This window comes from Heterodontus francisci, chromosome 37, assembly GCF_036365525.1.
Source record: "Heterodontus francisci isolate sHetFra1 chromosome 37, sHetFra1.hap1, whole genome shotgun sequence".
In the NCBI taxonomy this organism is placed as follows: domain Eukaryota; kingdom Metazoa; phylum Chordata; class Chondrichthyes; order Heterodontiformes; family Heterodontidae; genus Heterodontus; species Heterodontus francisci.
Genome location: NC_090407.1, coordinates 38,287,857 through 38,306,249, shown reverse-complemented (window position 1 = coordinate 38,306,249; position 18,393 = coordinate 38,287,857). Strand labels below are relative to the sequence as shown.

Genomic DNA, 18,393 nt, shown 5'->3' with positions numbered 1-18,393 from the left:
AATAAACAAAAGCCACTCATATACACAGCAAATACTGACAATAGTGTAAATACCTGTGAATGAAGTATTGTGACTGGTTCAGTCTTGAGCATCTTATGTAGCATGCTGGATAAAATAATATTATACCAGTTCTGCACCTTTCAGTACTGGTAACTTGCTATATTTTTACCTTTTTTTCTCAATTCTGATGCATTGCTTCAGTAAATTGCTTAGTTACAGCAAAACAAAAATCAGAGCTGGAGAGAAAGACAGGCAATTAGGACTTTTATTAGGTTCTTTCAAAGAGCTGGCTCAGACACGACAGGCTGAATTTTGCTGATGACCAGCAAGTCCCGCTGCTGGGGCCAAATACGGGAAATGACCCTGTTACGGCAGCTGGTGGGATCTGGGGCAGCCAATTAATAGGCCGCTGCCAGGTTGCCCCCAAGAGCTGCCGGCCTAATCAGAGGGTACCCTCGAAGACAATTCAGGTAAGTTGGGGGGAAGCCGGGGCCTGGCAGCCACATCCCGGCCATTGGAGGTTTTTGGCAGGGTGGGGGGGGGGGGGGGGGGGGGGGTGGGTGGGGGAGAGGTTCTGGATTGGTCATGAAGCACAGCGGCACCATTGCCACAAGGGAGACCATTTTCACTGGATCCACTCCGTGGGCCATGGAGTGCCCCTAACGGAGGGCCCTGGAGCTGGTGGGAGGCCGCCAGGTTTCACTGAGCAGTCACGCCCTCCCGACATGGGCAACATGCCCTCAGAGACCAATGGGCTGGGAAAATTCCACTCGATGGGTCAAATGGCCCATCTTCTGTGATTCTGTGTTACGGTGATAAGCAAGCTGCTGTCGTTGGAGGACTGTAGTGAACCTCAGGAGCCATGATTTGGGGGAACTGGGTGGTTCTGTGGCTTAGACACCGACCTTTTGTCCTGGGAATTGGATTCAAATCAGCCCAGTTTGAATGGATGAAAGTCTCCCCCGTCCATTGGCTGTCAGGGCCCTATGAAAAATGAGTTTGAAAAGTCTTTTTCCAGTTCAGATGGCATCAGCATGCAGAACAAAATTGTCTTTCATTTAACACAAATTTACAGTCCCACTCAGAGTGACACAGGAATAGCTGGAGTAGGGAATGTGAGGGGAGAAAGTGTCACTGCTACAGCAAGGGCGGCTGTTCTGAGTCTGGGGCCAAGGCACAATTTTGGTTCAGAGCAGATCAAGCTTTACTTTGTGTCTGACTGTTCCAAACCTGACGTCTGTACTTGATGCTAAGCCCAGTGTTATCACCCCTCAAAATTTAATAAAACAACAAAACGAAACCACGGCCTAGGTTCTGAACAATCGGTGAACGTCAAAGAAAATCTACTTGTAAAAATGCAAAACCTATGAAAACGAAATGTAGAGAAGCCAAGTGTTCAGAATGCATTTACTTAAATAAAAATATAAAGTGCCGCAAACATGGAGCAAGTGTGTAAGTATTTATAAAGTGAAACATTGGGTAAAAGGTTCAGGTAGAAACCCTTTCAGTTCTTTCAGCATTTTCCATTTTTATTTCAGATTTCTGGCAATTTATTGTTTTCTTTTTAATTGCAATATTTACTAATAATGATCTGAGTGTAACATTTTTAAAAAACCATTTCTGTTGCCTGTGTCATTTTTCCTGTTCAATACTAATACAAAACAGTGTGGATATTTCCAGCACAATGACCATTTCTCTTCCAATAATTGGTCTGTTAAGTATTATGCTTCTTTTTATCTTTCAGTCCCTGACTCTCTATTGTGAATGTTCTTGCAGAGGATGATTGACATTCGACCACATTCGATTTATATAAAACCGTTAGAACTACTAACATTCCTTTATTTTGTTGCAAGCACAATAGAAATACGTTATAATGCTCCACTGATCAGTTAGTTGGTAAAGCTAGCATGTAATTGAGCAGTAAAGACTAGAAGGTCCCAGGTTCAGTTCCTGATCTACGTTGAGTTATGTGAGCTCGGCTGGGGTGGCAGAACTGTGACAATTAGCCACAGCCTCCCTGGGCAATGGAAAGAGAAATCAGCCAGGTTGTCTGCTATCTGGTGGCACTGTTGGAATGTATTGTCATTGAAGAAGGGGGAAATAAATCCAATGTAATTCAAATAGCTTACTTCAGGTGTATGTAAAAAAATAAATCGTATGGCACTCTTCAGAGCAGTGGAGTGCTCCTAGTGTCAAGGCCAACATTGATCTCTCAATCAGCAAAAAGTTTCACTGGTCACTATTGTTTGCAGGGCTTGGTTGTGTGTGAATTGGCTGCTGTGTTTGCCAACATAACAGTGGCCATGCTTCCAAAATAATTAATCACTGTGAAGGGCTTTGCAATATCCTGAGCACATGAACAGCTCTATAAAATGCAATTTCTTTCTTAAACATATGGCATAAAATGCCCACACTATATTGCTAGTTATTTTATTGTGCATTGATAATCTCCAACTCCAACCTCCCATTCCTCTCCAAAGTCCTTGAATGTGTTGTCCACTTCCAAATCCATGCCCATCTTTCTTGTAACTCCATATTTGAATCTTTCCAATCCTGGCAACAGTATTGAAATGATTCTTATCAAAGTCACAAATGATATCCTAGGTGACTGTGACAGAGGTAAACTAGTCCTCCTTGTCCTTCTTGACCTGTCTGCAGCCTTTGACATGGTTGGCCACACCAACCTCCTCCAACACCTCTCAACCGTCATGCATCTGGGTGGGACTGCACTCGCCTGGTTCCAGTCATATCTATCTAATTGTAGCCAGAGAATCACCTGCAATGGTGTCTGTTCCTGCTCCTGCACTGTTACCTCTGGTGTCCCCCAAGGTTCTATTCTTGGTCCCCTCCTATTTCTACCTGCTGCCCCTCAGTGACATTGTCCGAAAACATGTCAGTTTTCACGTGTACGCTGACAACACCCAGCTCTACCTCAGCACCACCTCTCTCAACTCCTTCACTGTCTCTAAATTATTAGACTGCTTGTCTGACATCCAGTACTGGGTGAGCAGAAATTTCCTCCAATTAAATATTGGGAAGACCGAAGCCAGTGTTTTCAGTCCCTGCTCCAAACTCTGTGCCCTAGCCATCGACTCCATCCCTCTTCCTGGCAATTGTCTGTGGCTGAACCAGACTATTCGCAACCTTGGTGTCATATTTGACCCTGAGATGAGCTACCAGCCCCATATCTGCACCATCACTAAGACTGCATATTTCCACCTCTGTAACATTGCCCATCTCTGCCCTGCCTCAGCTCATCTGCTGCTGAAACCCTCATCCATGCCTTTGTTACCACTAGACTTGACTATTCCAACACACTGCTGGCCAGCGTTCCATGTTCATCCCTCCGTAATCTTCAGGTCATCCAAAACTCTGCTGCCCATGTCCTTACTCGCACCAAGTTCTGTTCATCAATCACCTGTGTGCTCGCTGACCCACATAGGCTTCTGGTTAAGCTACACCTTGGTTTTAAAAATTCTCATCCTTGTTTTGAAATCCCTCCCTGGCCTGGTTCCTCCCTATCTCTATAGCTTCCTCCAGCCCCACAACCCACTGAGATATTTACGTCCCTCTAATTCTGGCCTTTTGAGCATCCCCAATTTTAATCACTCCACCACTGGTGGCTATGCCTTCAGCCGCCTGGGTTTTAAACTCTGGAATTCCCTCCATAAACCGCTGTGCCTCTTTTTCTCTCTTTCCTCCTTTAAAACGTTCCTTAAGACCCAGCTCTTTGACCAAACTTTTGGCCATCTGCCCTAATATGTCAAATGTTGTATTATATGAACACAATTTGTTGTGCTTGTAATGCAGTAACACTAATTATATATAGAGAATCCTGTATATTATATTTATTAAAAAGTTTTAAAGTCCCAAGTTTGGGGTCATTATCATACTGTAACTCAGGGCAAATGGCTTAGTAATGCCATTAAAGTAAGTTGTTTGGACCAGCAATTGATTGGATTGGTGCTTTGAGTTTGTGTATTTGTCTTCAATCCTCTGTCTAACACAGCTCTTTCTACTGCAGGCAACTATTCTGAATTTGCAGCTGTGCCGGTTGTTCCAGGTTGCTTCCTGGACGAAATACAGGAGAGAACAACAGAGCAATATATCTTGCCACCATAACCAGGAAGCTCACCTGCAACCAAGCTCTCCATTACCAACTGTTCCTACAAGACATGTGAGAGAGTGCTATGGAGAGCTGGAGGTTTCCTTGAATGTCAGTGCCTTGGTGTCCTTCAAGAGACTGTCACGACAAGAGGAAATCAGACCATCAGAAGAAATAGTAAGGCAAAGTGACTGGGTGTTATGCTTACGGATGAGTAAAAGATTGATATTTTCACAGAGCTGTAGATATCACTAATTTATCACAAAAAACTGTGAAAAGTCTACAATAACACTAATAAAAACAATAATGAAGTAAGCTACTTCAAAGGTATAAAAATATATATTTTTTTTGCTAAGATTTACTTTGTCAGGTACATATTCAGCTGGTATTACAAAGTGAAATATGTGTTAGAATGTCTCTAAGAACAGATGATTCATTGCCAATTGCTCTCAGGCAGAGGTAGGCACTTCTGGTTCCTAATATATAACAGGACTGGCTACACATAGGGACACAGTTTCACTGATCCTGGATGGTGAGATAACTGCTCTATAGGAGCACTGTGCCTGAACAACAAGGTAGTAGTCACCCCACTTCCTGCACAGTCATTGAGTAACAACATGAGTTTTCTGGTAAACATCTGAACTCTCTAAAATCATGTGCATATATAATCTACTCCTTGCAGGCTCCTGAGGAAACCATTAAAAGTGAAAACTATGGATGCTGTACCAGTAAAACAGCTGCACATGATTCCACAAGTGGTTCTAAGGTATGTTTCATATAAAGTTGTGACTATTTTCACCTGAAACCTACCTTTTTAGACTTGAAAGAGGCATTACAGATAAAACATTGGTTTCAGTTCATACATATTTCTCAGTGCTTATATTAACATGAAATTTGCATTTGATATTAACTGCTGCTTTCGTAGAGTTATAGCTACTAATTCCCTTTGCAACTCTTATGAACACATTACTTACTAATTAATGCAATTAAATGTAGACTAGATTAACGTGCTGAATATTGTAAGTTTCTTGTGGAAGAGAGAGTGAGAGTTGTGAATAAAGAAGTGTGTTCCTAAATAACATTGGCTTGCTAGCAACACAAGTAAATACGAGTAAATTACATTTTTCTATCCTGGTCCCACCAACTGACCGGGGAGGTGGTAGAATCTAGTAGGGCTAGAACAACTCCATGTAAAGTAACTTGCAGAGGAAGGAGTCTCCAATGTACTCTGATTTTTAGAATATAAATCTCCATGCTTTTTATGATCATGGGTCATGCATAGCTGCTAAATCAGGGGTGTCCAACCTTTTTGTGTAAGTGGCCGCATTATAATTTTTGTCCTACATAGGGGGCCTGTGAACAAATTTCAGAAAGGGAAAGGTATGAGAAATTTATTTTACTATTAATCAAAACCACAAAAAAATGTGCATTTTTGTGAACAAGCTTTAAATGAGAAGACTAATTTATTAACTTACTCTCTCATCACTATGTTGAACACTGATTTAATGCGATAGCTGGCATTGTTTTTACTTGTAATAGTGGACAACGTCTGCCTGCATGGGTGATGTAGTCATCTGTCAGGAATGATCTTGATTCCTGTCTTGTCCCCATCTCTCCCTCTCTGTGTTTCTGCTTCTGTGTGTGTCTTTCTCTGCCTTTGTGTGTGTGTCTCTCTGTCTCTGTGTGTCTCTTTCTGTCTTCTGTGTCTGTCTCCTGTGTGTCTCTCTCTCTGCCTCTCTCTCGCTCTGTCTGTCTGTCCCGTCTCTCTTCCTTTGTCTTCTCTGTCTCTTTCTCTGTCTCTTTCTGTTTCTGTGTGTCTCTCTCTGTCTCTTGCTGTCTCTGTGTATGTCTCACTCTCGCTCTTCGTCTATGACCCCCCCTCCTCTCTGTGGCACACCACCCCCCCCACCCCTCTGCTCCCGGGGCCCGATTAACCTAACACCCTGCCCCCTGGGGCTGGGCTCGGGCCCAGTCACCTCCTCAGGCGGTTTCTCCTCAGTGATGGTGATAGAGGGCAAGAGGGCGGGGCCTGCGACCCATGCTGCGTCTATACTCAGGCAGAGCCAGCGCTGGGCCTGGGGCCTGAACTCAAAGCTGGGAAGGCTGCAGTCGGAATGGTGTTCGGGCTGGAACTGCCGGCAAACGGGCAGCCTGGGCACCACCATCTTACTAAAGGAGCCAGAACAGCAGGTACTGAAGTGCACCTGCTATCTTGGGAGAGGAGGACACGCTCAGTGAGACGTCTCCGCCATGTCAGTAAAGCAGCTGCAGCTGTTGTCAGTCACAGAGAGTTTTGGCGGGCCGGCAGAAGCCAGTGGCGGATTCCAGCGGAAATTTCTCATCTTTGGCCGGCCGGATGAAAACTTTTGGCGGGCCGGATTCTGGCTGAATGTTGGACAACCCTGTACTAAATAAAGGACTGTGCTGATTCCTCTCACATCCCAGCTGCACAAGGGTTATCTCCTGGGACTAAATGGGTTGCTCTCCTCAGGGTAATTTCAACCCTGTCTAATCTCTCATAAACTCTTGGAGCAGACATTGCTTTCAAACAACAAGAAAATCCTGTTGTAATGTGGATCTCTCTTTTTCACCCTTTTCAGCCCCTCTTCCCAATAAATGTAGTTTAACAATCTATGATATTCATCTGCATGCGCAAAATTAATTCTGATTTTTAACCCTCTGTAGAAACTTCTGGATTCTCAGAAACAAATCCAAGTACCCTGAACAGGTTAAAAATGTCACTGTTCTTCAACATATTCATTTTTGCTGTAATCTACTAATCACAGTATCAAAATGTAGGAATGACACTTCCCACAACCCCCCCCCCCCATAAAAATTGAACTAATGCCTACTTGTTTATATCTTTAGCCCCAGCCAAAAGAATTGGATCCATTTGAAAAATCACTAGAAGATTGTCCATTCTCTTCACTAACGTTAGTGCGAAAGAAAGCCATACGCAACAAAGGGATCAGGTCGGGAGCTTACAGGAGTTCAACCTTCAAGAGACAATTTCAACAAGCACTAGCAGATGGCTGTGAGTATGAAGCATTTACATTTCACACGAACTGAGAACTGGAAAGTTAAAACTATGATTTTAATTATTCCTTTATAACGGTTACCAGGTGAGAAAGCTTTCTAGGGGTCCCTCTCAGCCTTCACCTGGTCTTACTGTAACAGGGTATAATTTGAAACACACTGTGTTTTTGGCTTCCCCTTGGTGAATCCTTGTTCACCGCTTTCCGATTATAAGGCAAAGTAACCAGCACAAACTGACTTTCTTAGGTTTAAAGAAGAAAAGTTGAAATTTATTAAACTTAAACGCTAATTCGGTTAACGCCTATGGGTACATGACGTGCCCACACTAGTCTGAATACGCCATACGTACATGCAAATAGAGACAGAAAAGAGCAGAAGAAAAATAAAGTAGAAAAGTTTGAGGCAAGAGTAGTTATTACGGTTCTTCGAGCTCACTGCAGAGTCCTTAATTTTAGGTAGATCTTGCTTTTCATTGGGGCCTAGTATTCTTCTTAAACCTTGTTTGCTGTAGGAGACTTTTCTCTCTTGGAGTTCATGTGTCTTCAGTGGATTCAGAGGCTTGTGAGAAAGAGCTGGACGCAGACAGGAGAGATCTTCTCAGTCCAGGAGCAAACAGACACTCTCAGTTCAAACTGTTTGTAGAATTCAGAAAAACCCAGGTTGCCAAGCAGGTTAGTCATGTGACTAACTGGTCTGACCATGTCTTGAATTACAGCAGTACTTAGAATGCTGCTCTTACACACAATACCTGATCAAGGTCCATTGTGGGTTGAATGTGTCAGCGAATGGTCCATTGTCCTTCCAATATGCAAATGTATTTTCCAGCCATGGCTGATCTGTTTAACAAGTCCTTTCTTCACTCCAGTAACAGTTTAAAATCAATGTTCATGACAAAATTAATGTGCCTCATTCTTGGCAGGTGGGGGCCTAGCATGACAGGACACTGTAATTTTATTTATGCCCAGTTAATGTTTACCATGAAACTGCATTGTTAATTGAGATAGTATTTTGTATTTTAGAATATAGAGTTCATCAGCCTTATAATTGTTTAAGCATATCTTTCTATTTGATGTTTGTATATGTTCCTCTTCACAAGATAGCTGTAGGTAAAAAAGGCTGTTTGGACCACCTTAACTCCTTCATCCAGAAAGACCCTACATAGAATCATAGAATCCAACCTGCAAGTCCATTCCATACATTGGTCGTGCTTCAGGTGAAGAGGAATTTCCTGTTATCAACCCTAGATTGTCTTTTATTAGTTTGAACACTAGTCCCCTTGCTGTCATGATTTAGTTTGATGTAATGTTCTGGATTTACCTTTCTATACCTTCTATATATATATATATATATATATACTACTGTAAGGTCCCTGTGATTGTTCCGACATCCATTCTTAATATCATAAGAATTTCTATTTCATTTTTTGATGGGGCTTGGGTGAGAGGGTTGTAGCTGTGCCATGATTATAGACATTTTATATTGGTTAATTCACTGCTGGAAGAAGCATGTTTAGGTGAATTACATATATTGTCGAGATAAAGATGCCAGCATCAATGGCATGGCCATTTAAAAAATGTGATTTTGGATTTTTGTTTTTCTTTAATGAATTGAATTACCAAGGGAATTAAGGGAATATCTCCAACTTTTCCAGTTATGTGGAATAGATGTTCCTTTGCCCTATCCAATAAATGAGAGAACACTTACATCCTATCCGGGTGTTAGAAATAATTAATATGATGATCTTCCCATATTTACAAGTTGTTTTATTTACTATTGTATCAGGCCTTAGGAAGTGCATTAGTTAGGATATCTGACTCAACAAGTAGCCCTATGCAATAGGTCTGCATCTCTGCTTTGCCGAAAAGAGAGTGTAGGTTTGAGTGAGATTTCTAATGGAAGGTACCTTGGTATCTTTTGAAGACTGTTTTAATTGACAAGTTTGTCGCCAGAAACTGACTTTAAACGTGGCCTTTTGCCAGCTCCTTGCACCTGTTATACGGGCAAAGGTTTACAAAGGACTCCGTAATGGTTCAGCTTTGTAAAACTGCTTATCACAGATTCCTTGTCTAAACAAAATGTGTCAATACCACATCCTGTGAGAGCTTTGAGGTTTTTGTTTTGTTTTGAAAGAGATAATTTAAGCAGAGTACTGTAAACTAACCAACCTGCAGGAGTTTTATGTACACTGCTATTAATCTTGTTTCTTAATTTTTTTTTTCCAAAATATACTTTATTCATAAAAATCTGTAAAAATTACATTGCCAAACAGTTTCAAACAGCACCAAAAAATACAAACATTGCAAGGGAGATCAGTTTCCTTCAATACTATCATGAGTTTCTTCACAACCCTTCCATTTCACAATTGTCATGCCAATTACAGTTTTACATTTACAGCAAATGAAAATATTAATGATACAGTTTGAGGGGTTTCCCATGGATCCAGCCCCTCAGTTCAGCTTGGTGGGGGGACCTTACACTGTGGTCTTTCCCCATTGAGCCTTTGCTGCTGCTAATCTTGTTTCTTACTAAGCTTGATTTGGAGTTCTTAGCCTGACATATATGGTCTGTTGGTGTGAGTGCTGACCCTGGTGGATCTTGCTGGGTCAACCTCATTTACATAGTTATGGCATGCTCTGGGCAGTATTTGCACTGCTGCCAAGTCACCCATTTCAGGTAAAGGGAAGGGATATTACTGTGATGACTGCTGCAACATAACATGCATGGCCTGCAGTGACAACAAAAGAATAAAAAAATTCTTGAAAAAACATTAAAATCTTTTCCTTTGCCCAGTTGCTATGATGTTAATTCAAATGCAAAATACTGCAGGTGCTGGAAATCTGAAACAAAAACAGTAAACGCTGGTAATACTCAGCAGGTCAGGCTGCATCTGTGGAGAGAATGGTCATCGACCTGAAATGTGAAAGTTTTTCTCTCCACTGAGTATTTCCAGCATTTTTTTTTGTTGAGGTGTTAATAATGGGAAAGGTTTCCTATTATGTTCATGTTATTAACATATGATTTGAATATTCTTACCCATATTTTGGTGGACATAGTTGACATCCACTGTCACTTCTGGTGGGAAATCCTGGAAGTGGTGGCAACTTCGGTGAGTGGGGGATTGCTGGAATGGCTCCCCAGCCGACACCTTTGGTACCCTCTAAGTGCCAAACATTTGGTGGTAGTGGTGCAGTCAATGCACCCTCCGGAGGGTAATGTGATATCTTGCACTATTTCTAGTACATATTGACATTAAATGGCTTCATTGTTCACCCAGGACAGGCTGGATCCTAACTTACTTTACATATAAGGTCACATTTCAGCTTATAGGGAGCAAGTGTTTTTCTGCAGAAGGGTTTTTTATTGGGCATGAGGAAAGCATTTGGAGAATACCTGAGTCACAACATTGCCCTTAGTTGCCTCCTTTAAAGGCTGAAGAGACCAGATTTCTCCAGTTTTCTTCACAATCTAGTGCTTTGATATGAGGGATCAGTCTTTTGGCTCTTCCCTTTTCCAGCTCCGTTGCTGAAATTTCTCCCTTGTGTCTCAGTGAGCAAAACTGCACATAGTGCGCTGGTTAGAATACATCTTGAGCACCATATAATTTAAGCACAACTTGCTATTAATTTACTCTACTGTTTTTGCTATATAAATCAGCATTCCATTTGCTTTTTTGATTTGCTACTCTGCTGCAGTGATTAGACCTGTTGATAATCAAGCCTACGAAAACCCAGAGATCTCATTCAATTTCATCCTCAGTTACTTTGATACCATTTTCTCCCTCTGTATGAAAAAATTAAGTCATAAGGCTTCCTATGGATTTGCAAGGGATTTCACTTCCTCAATCAGGGCATTGACCAGGCAGGTTATTGCCCTTCTGAATCCATATTGGTTTACTAGGTTATCATACAGGTAAGTTGCACATTTTTGATCATCAATTTTATTATTTTACCTGGTATTTATGCCAGACAAAAGGCCCTGTAGTTCCCAACATCTGTCCTTTCAACCTGTTTTTAAGATGGACATCATGTTAGCCTGTTTCAAATCTACCAGTTTACTTCCATAACAATACTAGGAAAACCAATGGGACTAAAGGCTGACAAGTCCCCTGGACCTGATGGCCTGCATCCTAGGGTCTTAAAAGAAGTGGCTACAGAAATAATGGATGCATTGGTGGTAATCTTCCAAAATTCACAAGATTGTGGAAGGTCCCAGCAGATTAGAAAACCTCTATTCAAGAAAGGAGGGAGACAGAAAGCAGGAAACTTTAGGCCAGTTAGCCTAACATCTGTCATTGGGAAAATGCTGGAATCCATCATTAAGGAAGTGGTAGCAGGAAATTTAGAAAATCATAATACAATCAAGTAGAGTCAACATAGTTTTATGAAAGGGAAATCATGTTCGAAAAATGTATTAGTGGTCTTTGAGGATGTAATGAGCAGGGCGGATAAACGGGAATCGGTAGATGTGGTGTATTTTCATTTCCGAAGGCATTCCATGAGGTGCCACATAAAAGATTACCACACCAGAAATGAGCTGATGGCATTGGGGGTAATATAGTATCATGGATAGAGGATTAGTGACTAACAGGAACAGGAAATTGGGATAAATGGGTCATTTTTAGGTTGGCAAACTGTAACTACTGGGGTGCCACAGGGATCAGTGCTGGGGCCTCAAATATTTAGAATCTATATTAATGACTTGGATGAAAGGACAGAGTGTATTGTGGCCAGATATGCTGACAATTCAAAGATAGGTGGGAAAGCAAGTTGTGAGGAGGACACAAAGTGTCTGCAAAGAGATATAGATAGGTTAAGGGGGCAAAAATTTGGCAGATGGAGTATAATTTGGGAAAATGTGAGGTTGTCCACTTTGGTGGGAAGAATAGAAAAGCAAAATATTATTTAAGTGGAGGGACACTGCGGTAGAGAGAGATCTGGGTGTCTTCATATATGACTCACAAAATGTTAGCACGCAAGTACAGCAAGTAATTAAGAAAGCAAATGGAATGTTGGCCTTTATTGCAAGGGGGATGGAGTATAAAAGTGGCGACATCTTGCTACAACTGTACAGGGCATTGGTGAGACCACACCTAGAATACTGTGTACAGTTTTGGTGTCCCTATTTAAGAAGGGATTTTGTTTTGATCCCTGTGGAGATCAACAAACTAAAAGAACTGAATTTACTAAACAACCCCAATACAAAAAAAGGACAAGGTTTCACTTTTATAATTTTTACTTTAATATTCAATCCAAAATCAACATAAATTAAACATGAGTTAACAGACAAATCACGATCTTTATATATTAAATATATTACAAATTACGCATTAAATATCAGATACAACACAAATAGATGTCACAGGTTTACTGGGCAGTTCACTCAACATATATGGCACAGAATCACAGAATTGTTACAGCGCAGAAGAAGGCCATTTGGCCCATCGTGTCCGCACTGGTTCTTCAAAAGAGCAGTTCACCTAATGCCATTCCCCGCCTTCTCCCTGTAACCCTACACATTCTTCCTTTTCAGATAACAGTCTAATTCCCTTTTGAAGACCTCGATTGAATCTGCCTCCACCACACTCTCAGGCAGTGCATTCCAGATCCTAACTACTCGCTGCGTGAAAAAGATTTTCCTCATGTCACTTTTACTTCTTTTGCCAATCACTTTAAATCTGTGCCCTCTTGTTCTCGATCCTTTCATGAGTGGGAACAATTTCTCCTTATCCACTCTGTCCAGACCCCAAATGATTTTGAATACCTCTAACAAATCTCCTCTCAGCCTCCTCTTGTCCAAGGAAAACAGCCCAAACTTCTCCAATCTATCTGTGTAAATGAAGTTCCTCATCCCTGGAACCATTCTCGTGAATCTTTTCTGTACTCTCTCCAATGTCTTCACATCTTTCCTAAAGTGCGGTACCCAGAACTGGACGCAATACTCCAGCTGAGGCCAAACTAGCGTCTTATACAAGTTCAACATAACTTCCTTGCTCTTGTACTCTATGCCCATATTAATAAAGCATACAATACTGTTTGCTTTACTAACAGCTCTCTCAACTTGTCCTGGCACCTTCAAAGACTTATGCAAGTATATCCCCAGATCACTCTGCTCCTGTACCCCCTTTAGAGTTGTACCCTTTATGTTATATTGTCTCTCCATGGTTTTCCTACCAAAATGAATCAGTTCACTTTTCTCCACATTGAACTTCATCTGCCACTTGTTCGCCCATTCCACCAATTTGTCTATGTCCTTTTGAAATTCTACACTATCCTCCTCACAGTTCACAATTGTTCCAAGTTTCGTATTATCTGAAGATTTTGAAATTGTGCCCTGTACATCAAGGTCTAGATCATATATATATATATATATATATATATATATATATATATATCAGGAAGAGCAAGGTTCCCAACACTGACCCCTGGAGAACTCCACTACAAACCTTCCTCCAGCCCAAAGAACATTTATTAACCATTACTCTCTGTTTCCTGTCACTCAGCCAATTGCGTATCTGTGTTGCTACTGTCCCTTTTATTCCATCAGCTATAATTTTGCTCACAAGTCTGTTGTGTGGCACTGAATCAAATGTCTTTTGGAAGTCCATTTACACTACAGCAACCTTCTCTGTTACTCTTCAAAAAATTCCAGCAAGTTAGTTAAACATGATTTTCCCTTAACGAATCCATGCTGGCTTTACTTAATTAACCCACATTCTTCCATGTGACTATTAATTTTGTCCCGAATTATTGTTTCTAGAAGTTTCCCCACCACCGAAGTTAAACTGTAGTGCTGGGTTTATCTTTACATCCTTTTTTGAACAGGGTGTAACATTTGCAATTCTCCAGTCCTCTGGCACCACCCCCGAGTCTAAGAAAGGTTAGAAAATTATGGCCAGTGCCTTTGCAATTTCCACTCTCACTTCCCTCATTATCCTTGGATGCATCTCATCCGGTCCTGGTGCTATATCAACTTTAAGTATAGACAGCCTATCTAATACATCCTCCTTATCAATTTTAAATCCTTCTAGTGTATTAATTACTTGCTCTTTCACTGTGGCCAGGGTTGCATCTTCTTCCTTGGTAAAGACAGATGCAAAGTATTCATTTAATACCTTAAGCTATTCCTTGCCTCCATGCGTGAATCCCCCTATTGGTCCCTAATCAGCCCTACTCCACCTTATAACACCCTTTTACTATTTATATACCTATAGAAGACTTTTGGATTCCCTTTTATGTTAACTGCCAGTCTCTTTTCATACTCTCTCTTTGCTTCTCTTATTTGCTTTTCCGCTGCCCCTCTGAACCTTCTATATTCAGCCTTAAAGGCTTGCTACCCGACCCGAACCCGGCGGGACCCAACGACATTTGTCGGGTTCAGGTTGGGTTGGGTCACTGTTCCGGGCTTGGGTCTGGGTCAGGCCGGGTCTGGGTCGGACACACATAGTATTAATTGGACTTGAAAAGTTGTTTAAAAAGATGAAGATTGGAGCCACGAAGTCAGTGATTGTTTTTTAGTTTTTTTTTAGTTTTAGAGATACAGCACTGAAACAGGCCCTTTGGCCCACCGAGCCTGTGCCGACCATCAACCACCCATTTATACTAATCCTACACTAATTCCATATTCCTACCACATCCCCACCTGTCCCAATATTTCCCTACCACCTACCTATACTAAGGGCAATTTATAATGGCCAATTTACCTATCAACCTGCAAGTCTTTTGGCATGTGGGAGGAAACCGGAGCACCCGGAGGAAACCCACGCAGACACAGGGAGAACTTGCAAACTCCACACAGGCAGTACCCAGAATTGAACCCGGGTCGCTGGAGCTGTGAGGCTGCAGTGCTAACCACTGCGCCACTGTGCCGCACGAGTTAAACAGAAACCCACGGAGTTGTGCCCAGACAGGTTGTGCCACACTGTACTAGTATCTGTATTGCTTAAAATAAACACAGCAATTGCCCGAAGGCTCAGAATATTATACATTATCTAGACTCCTGCTTTACAGGTTGAAATACTTGATGCAAGTTTATCCAGTGAGCAGCTGAGGTGCAGAGACCAGGAAGGTCCTGAGTGATTAATTATTATAAAATATACAGTATTTATATAAAAAATATAAAGTGATCACTGTAAGACTCTAGTCTGCACACATACAGTACTGTATGTCAGGTTAGGTGCGGGTCAGGTCAGGCGTGGGAAAAAATGGAAGGACTCATGCCAGGTGGGGCTCGGGTCCGATGTGGTTCTGTTGGGTTTGGGTCGGGTTTTTTTTTCCAGATCCGAGCAGGCCTTTATTCAGCCTGGTTCTCCATTGTATTATCTACCAGACATCTGTCATAAGCACACATTTTTTCTTCATCTTCATCTCTAGCTCTTTTGTCATCCAGGGAACTCTGGATTTATTTGGTCTACCTTTCCCCTTCGAGGAATATACCTTGACTGCGCCCGAACTATCTCTTCTTTGAGCTACTTTGCTCAGCTATTGTTTTTCCTGCCGACATTTGATTCCAGTTTATTCGGCCGGATCCATTCTTATCCCATTGAAGTTGGCTTTTCCCCAGTTAATTATTTTTACTCTAGTTCGTTCTTTTTCCTTTGGCATAACCAACCTAAACCTTATGATGCAATGATCACTTTCCCCGAAATGTTCTCCTACTGATATTTGATTCATCTGACCCTCTTCATTCCCAAGTACCAGCTCTAGCAGTGCCTCCTTTCTCATTGAGCTAGCAAGATACTGCTGTAGAAAATTTTCCTGGACACACTCGAGGAACTCTTGCCCCTCACTGCCCTTTACACTACTGTTATCCCAGTCTATATTTGGATAATTAAAGTCCCCCATTATAACTATTGTAGAATTCTTGCAGCCCCCTATAGTTTCCTTGCAAATTTGTTCCTCTTCATATGGCCAGTAGACTTTAACAAGCAATGTAATTGCACATTTTTTGTTCCTTAGCTCTCGGCTATGCTTTTTTTTAATTCAGTTTTTTTGTGGGATGTTGGCATCGCGGGCTAGGCCAGCATTTATTGCCCATCCCTAATTTGTCCTTGAACTGAGTGGCTTCCTAAGCCATTTCAGAGGGCATTCTTTTAAGAGTCAACCACATTGCTGTGGGTCTGGAGTCACACGTAGGCCAGATTTCCTTCCCTAAAGGACATTAATGAACCAGATGGGTTTTTACAACAATCAACAATGGTTTTATAGTCATCATTAGACTAGCTTTTTTTTTAAATTCCAGATTTATTAATTGAATTGAAATTTTACCATCTGGATTCGAACCCGTGTCCCCAGAGCATTAGCCTGGACTCTGGATTACTAGTCCAGTGAAATTACCACTACACCACCGCCTCTCTCTCCAGCACTGTAATGCTCTTCTTAATACTGCCACTCCTCCCCCTTTTCTTCCTTTTCTATCTTTCCTGAACACCTTGTATACAGGAATATTTAACACCCAGTCCTGCCTTTCTTTGAGCCAGGTCTCTGTTAGACCCACAACATCATATTTCTACATGTCAGTCTGCACTTGTAACTCACCAGTCTTATTAACCACACTCTGTGAATTCACATACATGCACATTATCTCTGATTTAGACTTTATTACTTTCTCCCTTACTCTGACCCCACCTAATAACTTACTATTCCTTACTCTAGTGCTAGCCATTTCTCCCAGTATTCTGTGCATCTTGTTATTCCTCTCTGATATTTCCTTCTGGTTCCCACACCCCTGCCAAGTTAGGTTAAACCCTCCCCAATAGCACTAGCAAATTGTCCTGCAAGGAAATTTGTCCCAGCTCTGTTCTGGTGCTACTCGTCCAGCCTTTAGAGGTCTCACCTTCTCCAGAACTGGTCCCAGTGTCCTATGAATCTAAGGCCATTCATCCTGCCCCATCTTTCCAGCCACTTATTCATCTGCACTATCCACCTATTTCTACACTCACTTGGGCATGATACTGGGAGTAATCTGGAGATTACTACTTTTGAGGCACCAATTGCAGCCCCAAAGTTCTTCAAATCTCAGAACTTCCTCAAGTAGATGTCCAGCTCCTGTCTTCCAAAATGCAGCCACCAATTCTAATCCGATAGTAGTTGCCTTTCAACTCCATAGGTACAGTCGTCACTCAAAGTGGCGCATGTCTCCAGAACCTCCTCAGCTCTGCTCACAACAGTCTTGATGGTGTGGGTCCACCACTATTGCCTTTATCTGAGCCCTTCAGTGACATCCCGACACACTGTATGGCCGAGTCTGGTTAATCAGTTACTTTAGCTAACAGAAACAGCTCCTGGATCCAGCCTTCACTTTCTTCACCCTGCCGGTACTCCACTCTTGCATGATCTGAACTTGAAGGGCTCTGTTTCCCTTTTATCTGGTTCTAGCCAGTTTCAGTTTCCCCAGAAGTACAAAGCTTCAGTTTCAGTTTTTGTTTCAGTTTTATATTTTGTTTCAGTTTTAGTCTTAGTTTCAGTTTCTGTTTTAGTTTATGTTTCAATTTTGTTTCCCTTCACTTAAAAGTCTCAGAAAAAAACAAGCTTTGAAACTAGGGCCGTGCACCTAACAGAACATTTGACAAGTCATCTGTTCAGACAGCAGTTTGCACGTACTCCCTCATTGATCCTGCAAACCCTGGACTCCTTCTCAATATACATGCCTTGGAGACAGTTCAGAGACGGTTCACTAGGTTGATTCCTGGGATGAAGGGGTTGTCTTATGAGGGAAGGTTGAGCAGGTTGGGCCTATACTGTTTGGAGTTTAGAAAAATGAATGTTGATCTTATTGAAGCATATAAGATTCTAAGGGGGCTTGACAGGGTAGATGCTGAGAGGATGACCCCATTGTGGGGGAATCTAGAACTAGGGGTCACAATTTCAGAATTAGGGTGGTCTCCCATTTAAGATGAAAATGAGGAGGAATTTCTTCTCTCAGAAAGTTGTTAATCTTTGGAAGTCTCTACCCCAGAGAGCAGTGAAGGCTGGGTCATTGAATATATTCAAGGCTACGTTAGACAGGTTTTTGATCTGTAATGGAGTCAAGGGTTGCGGGGGTGCTGGCAGGAAAGTGGAGTTGACACAATGATCCGATCAACTGTAATCTTATTGAATGGCAGTGCAGGCTCGCGAGGCCGAATGGCCTACTTCTACTCCTGTTTCTTATTTTCTTATTTGTCAACTCCTTCATAATGACTGACTGTCATCATCTCACACCTCTCATCCCTTGTCTCTTAGTAACAGCAAGTAAATTACAATTTGTCCTTGAGG

The 18,393-nt window shown here is 41.8% G+C and overlaps 1 protein-coding gene across 1 annotated transcript in view; it reads left to right on the top strand.

Annotated features, from left to right (window-relative positions):
* Positions 1–18,393, top strand: part of sh2d5 (SH2 domain containing 5) — a 77,513-nt gene that overhangs the window by 13,801 nt on the left and 45,319 nt on the right. Inside the window, exons 2-4 of the mRNA XM_068016809.1 lie at positions 4,025–4,282; positions 4,788–4,871; positions 6,974–7,139. Of these exons, the coding sequence (XP_067872910.1) occupies positions 4,025–4,282; positions 4,788–4,871; positions 6,974–7,139 (508 nt within the window). The remainder of the gene's footprint in view (positions 1–4,024; positions 4,283–4,787; positions 4,872–6,973; positions 7,140–18,393) is intronic.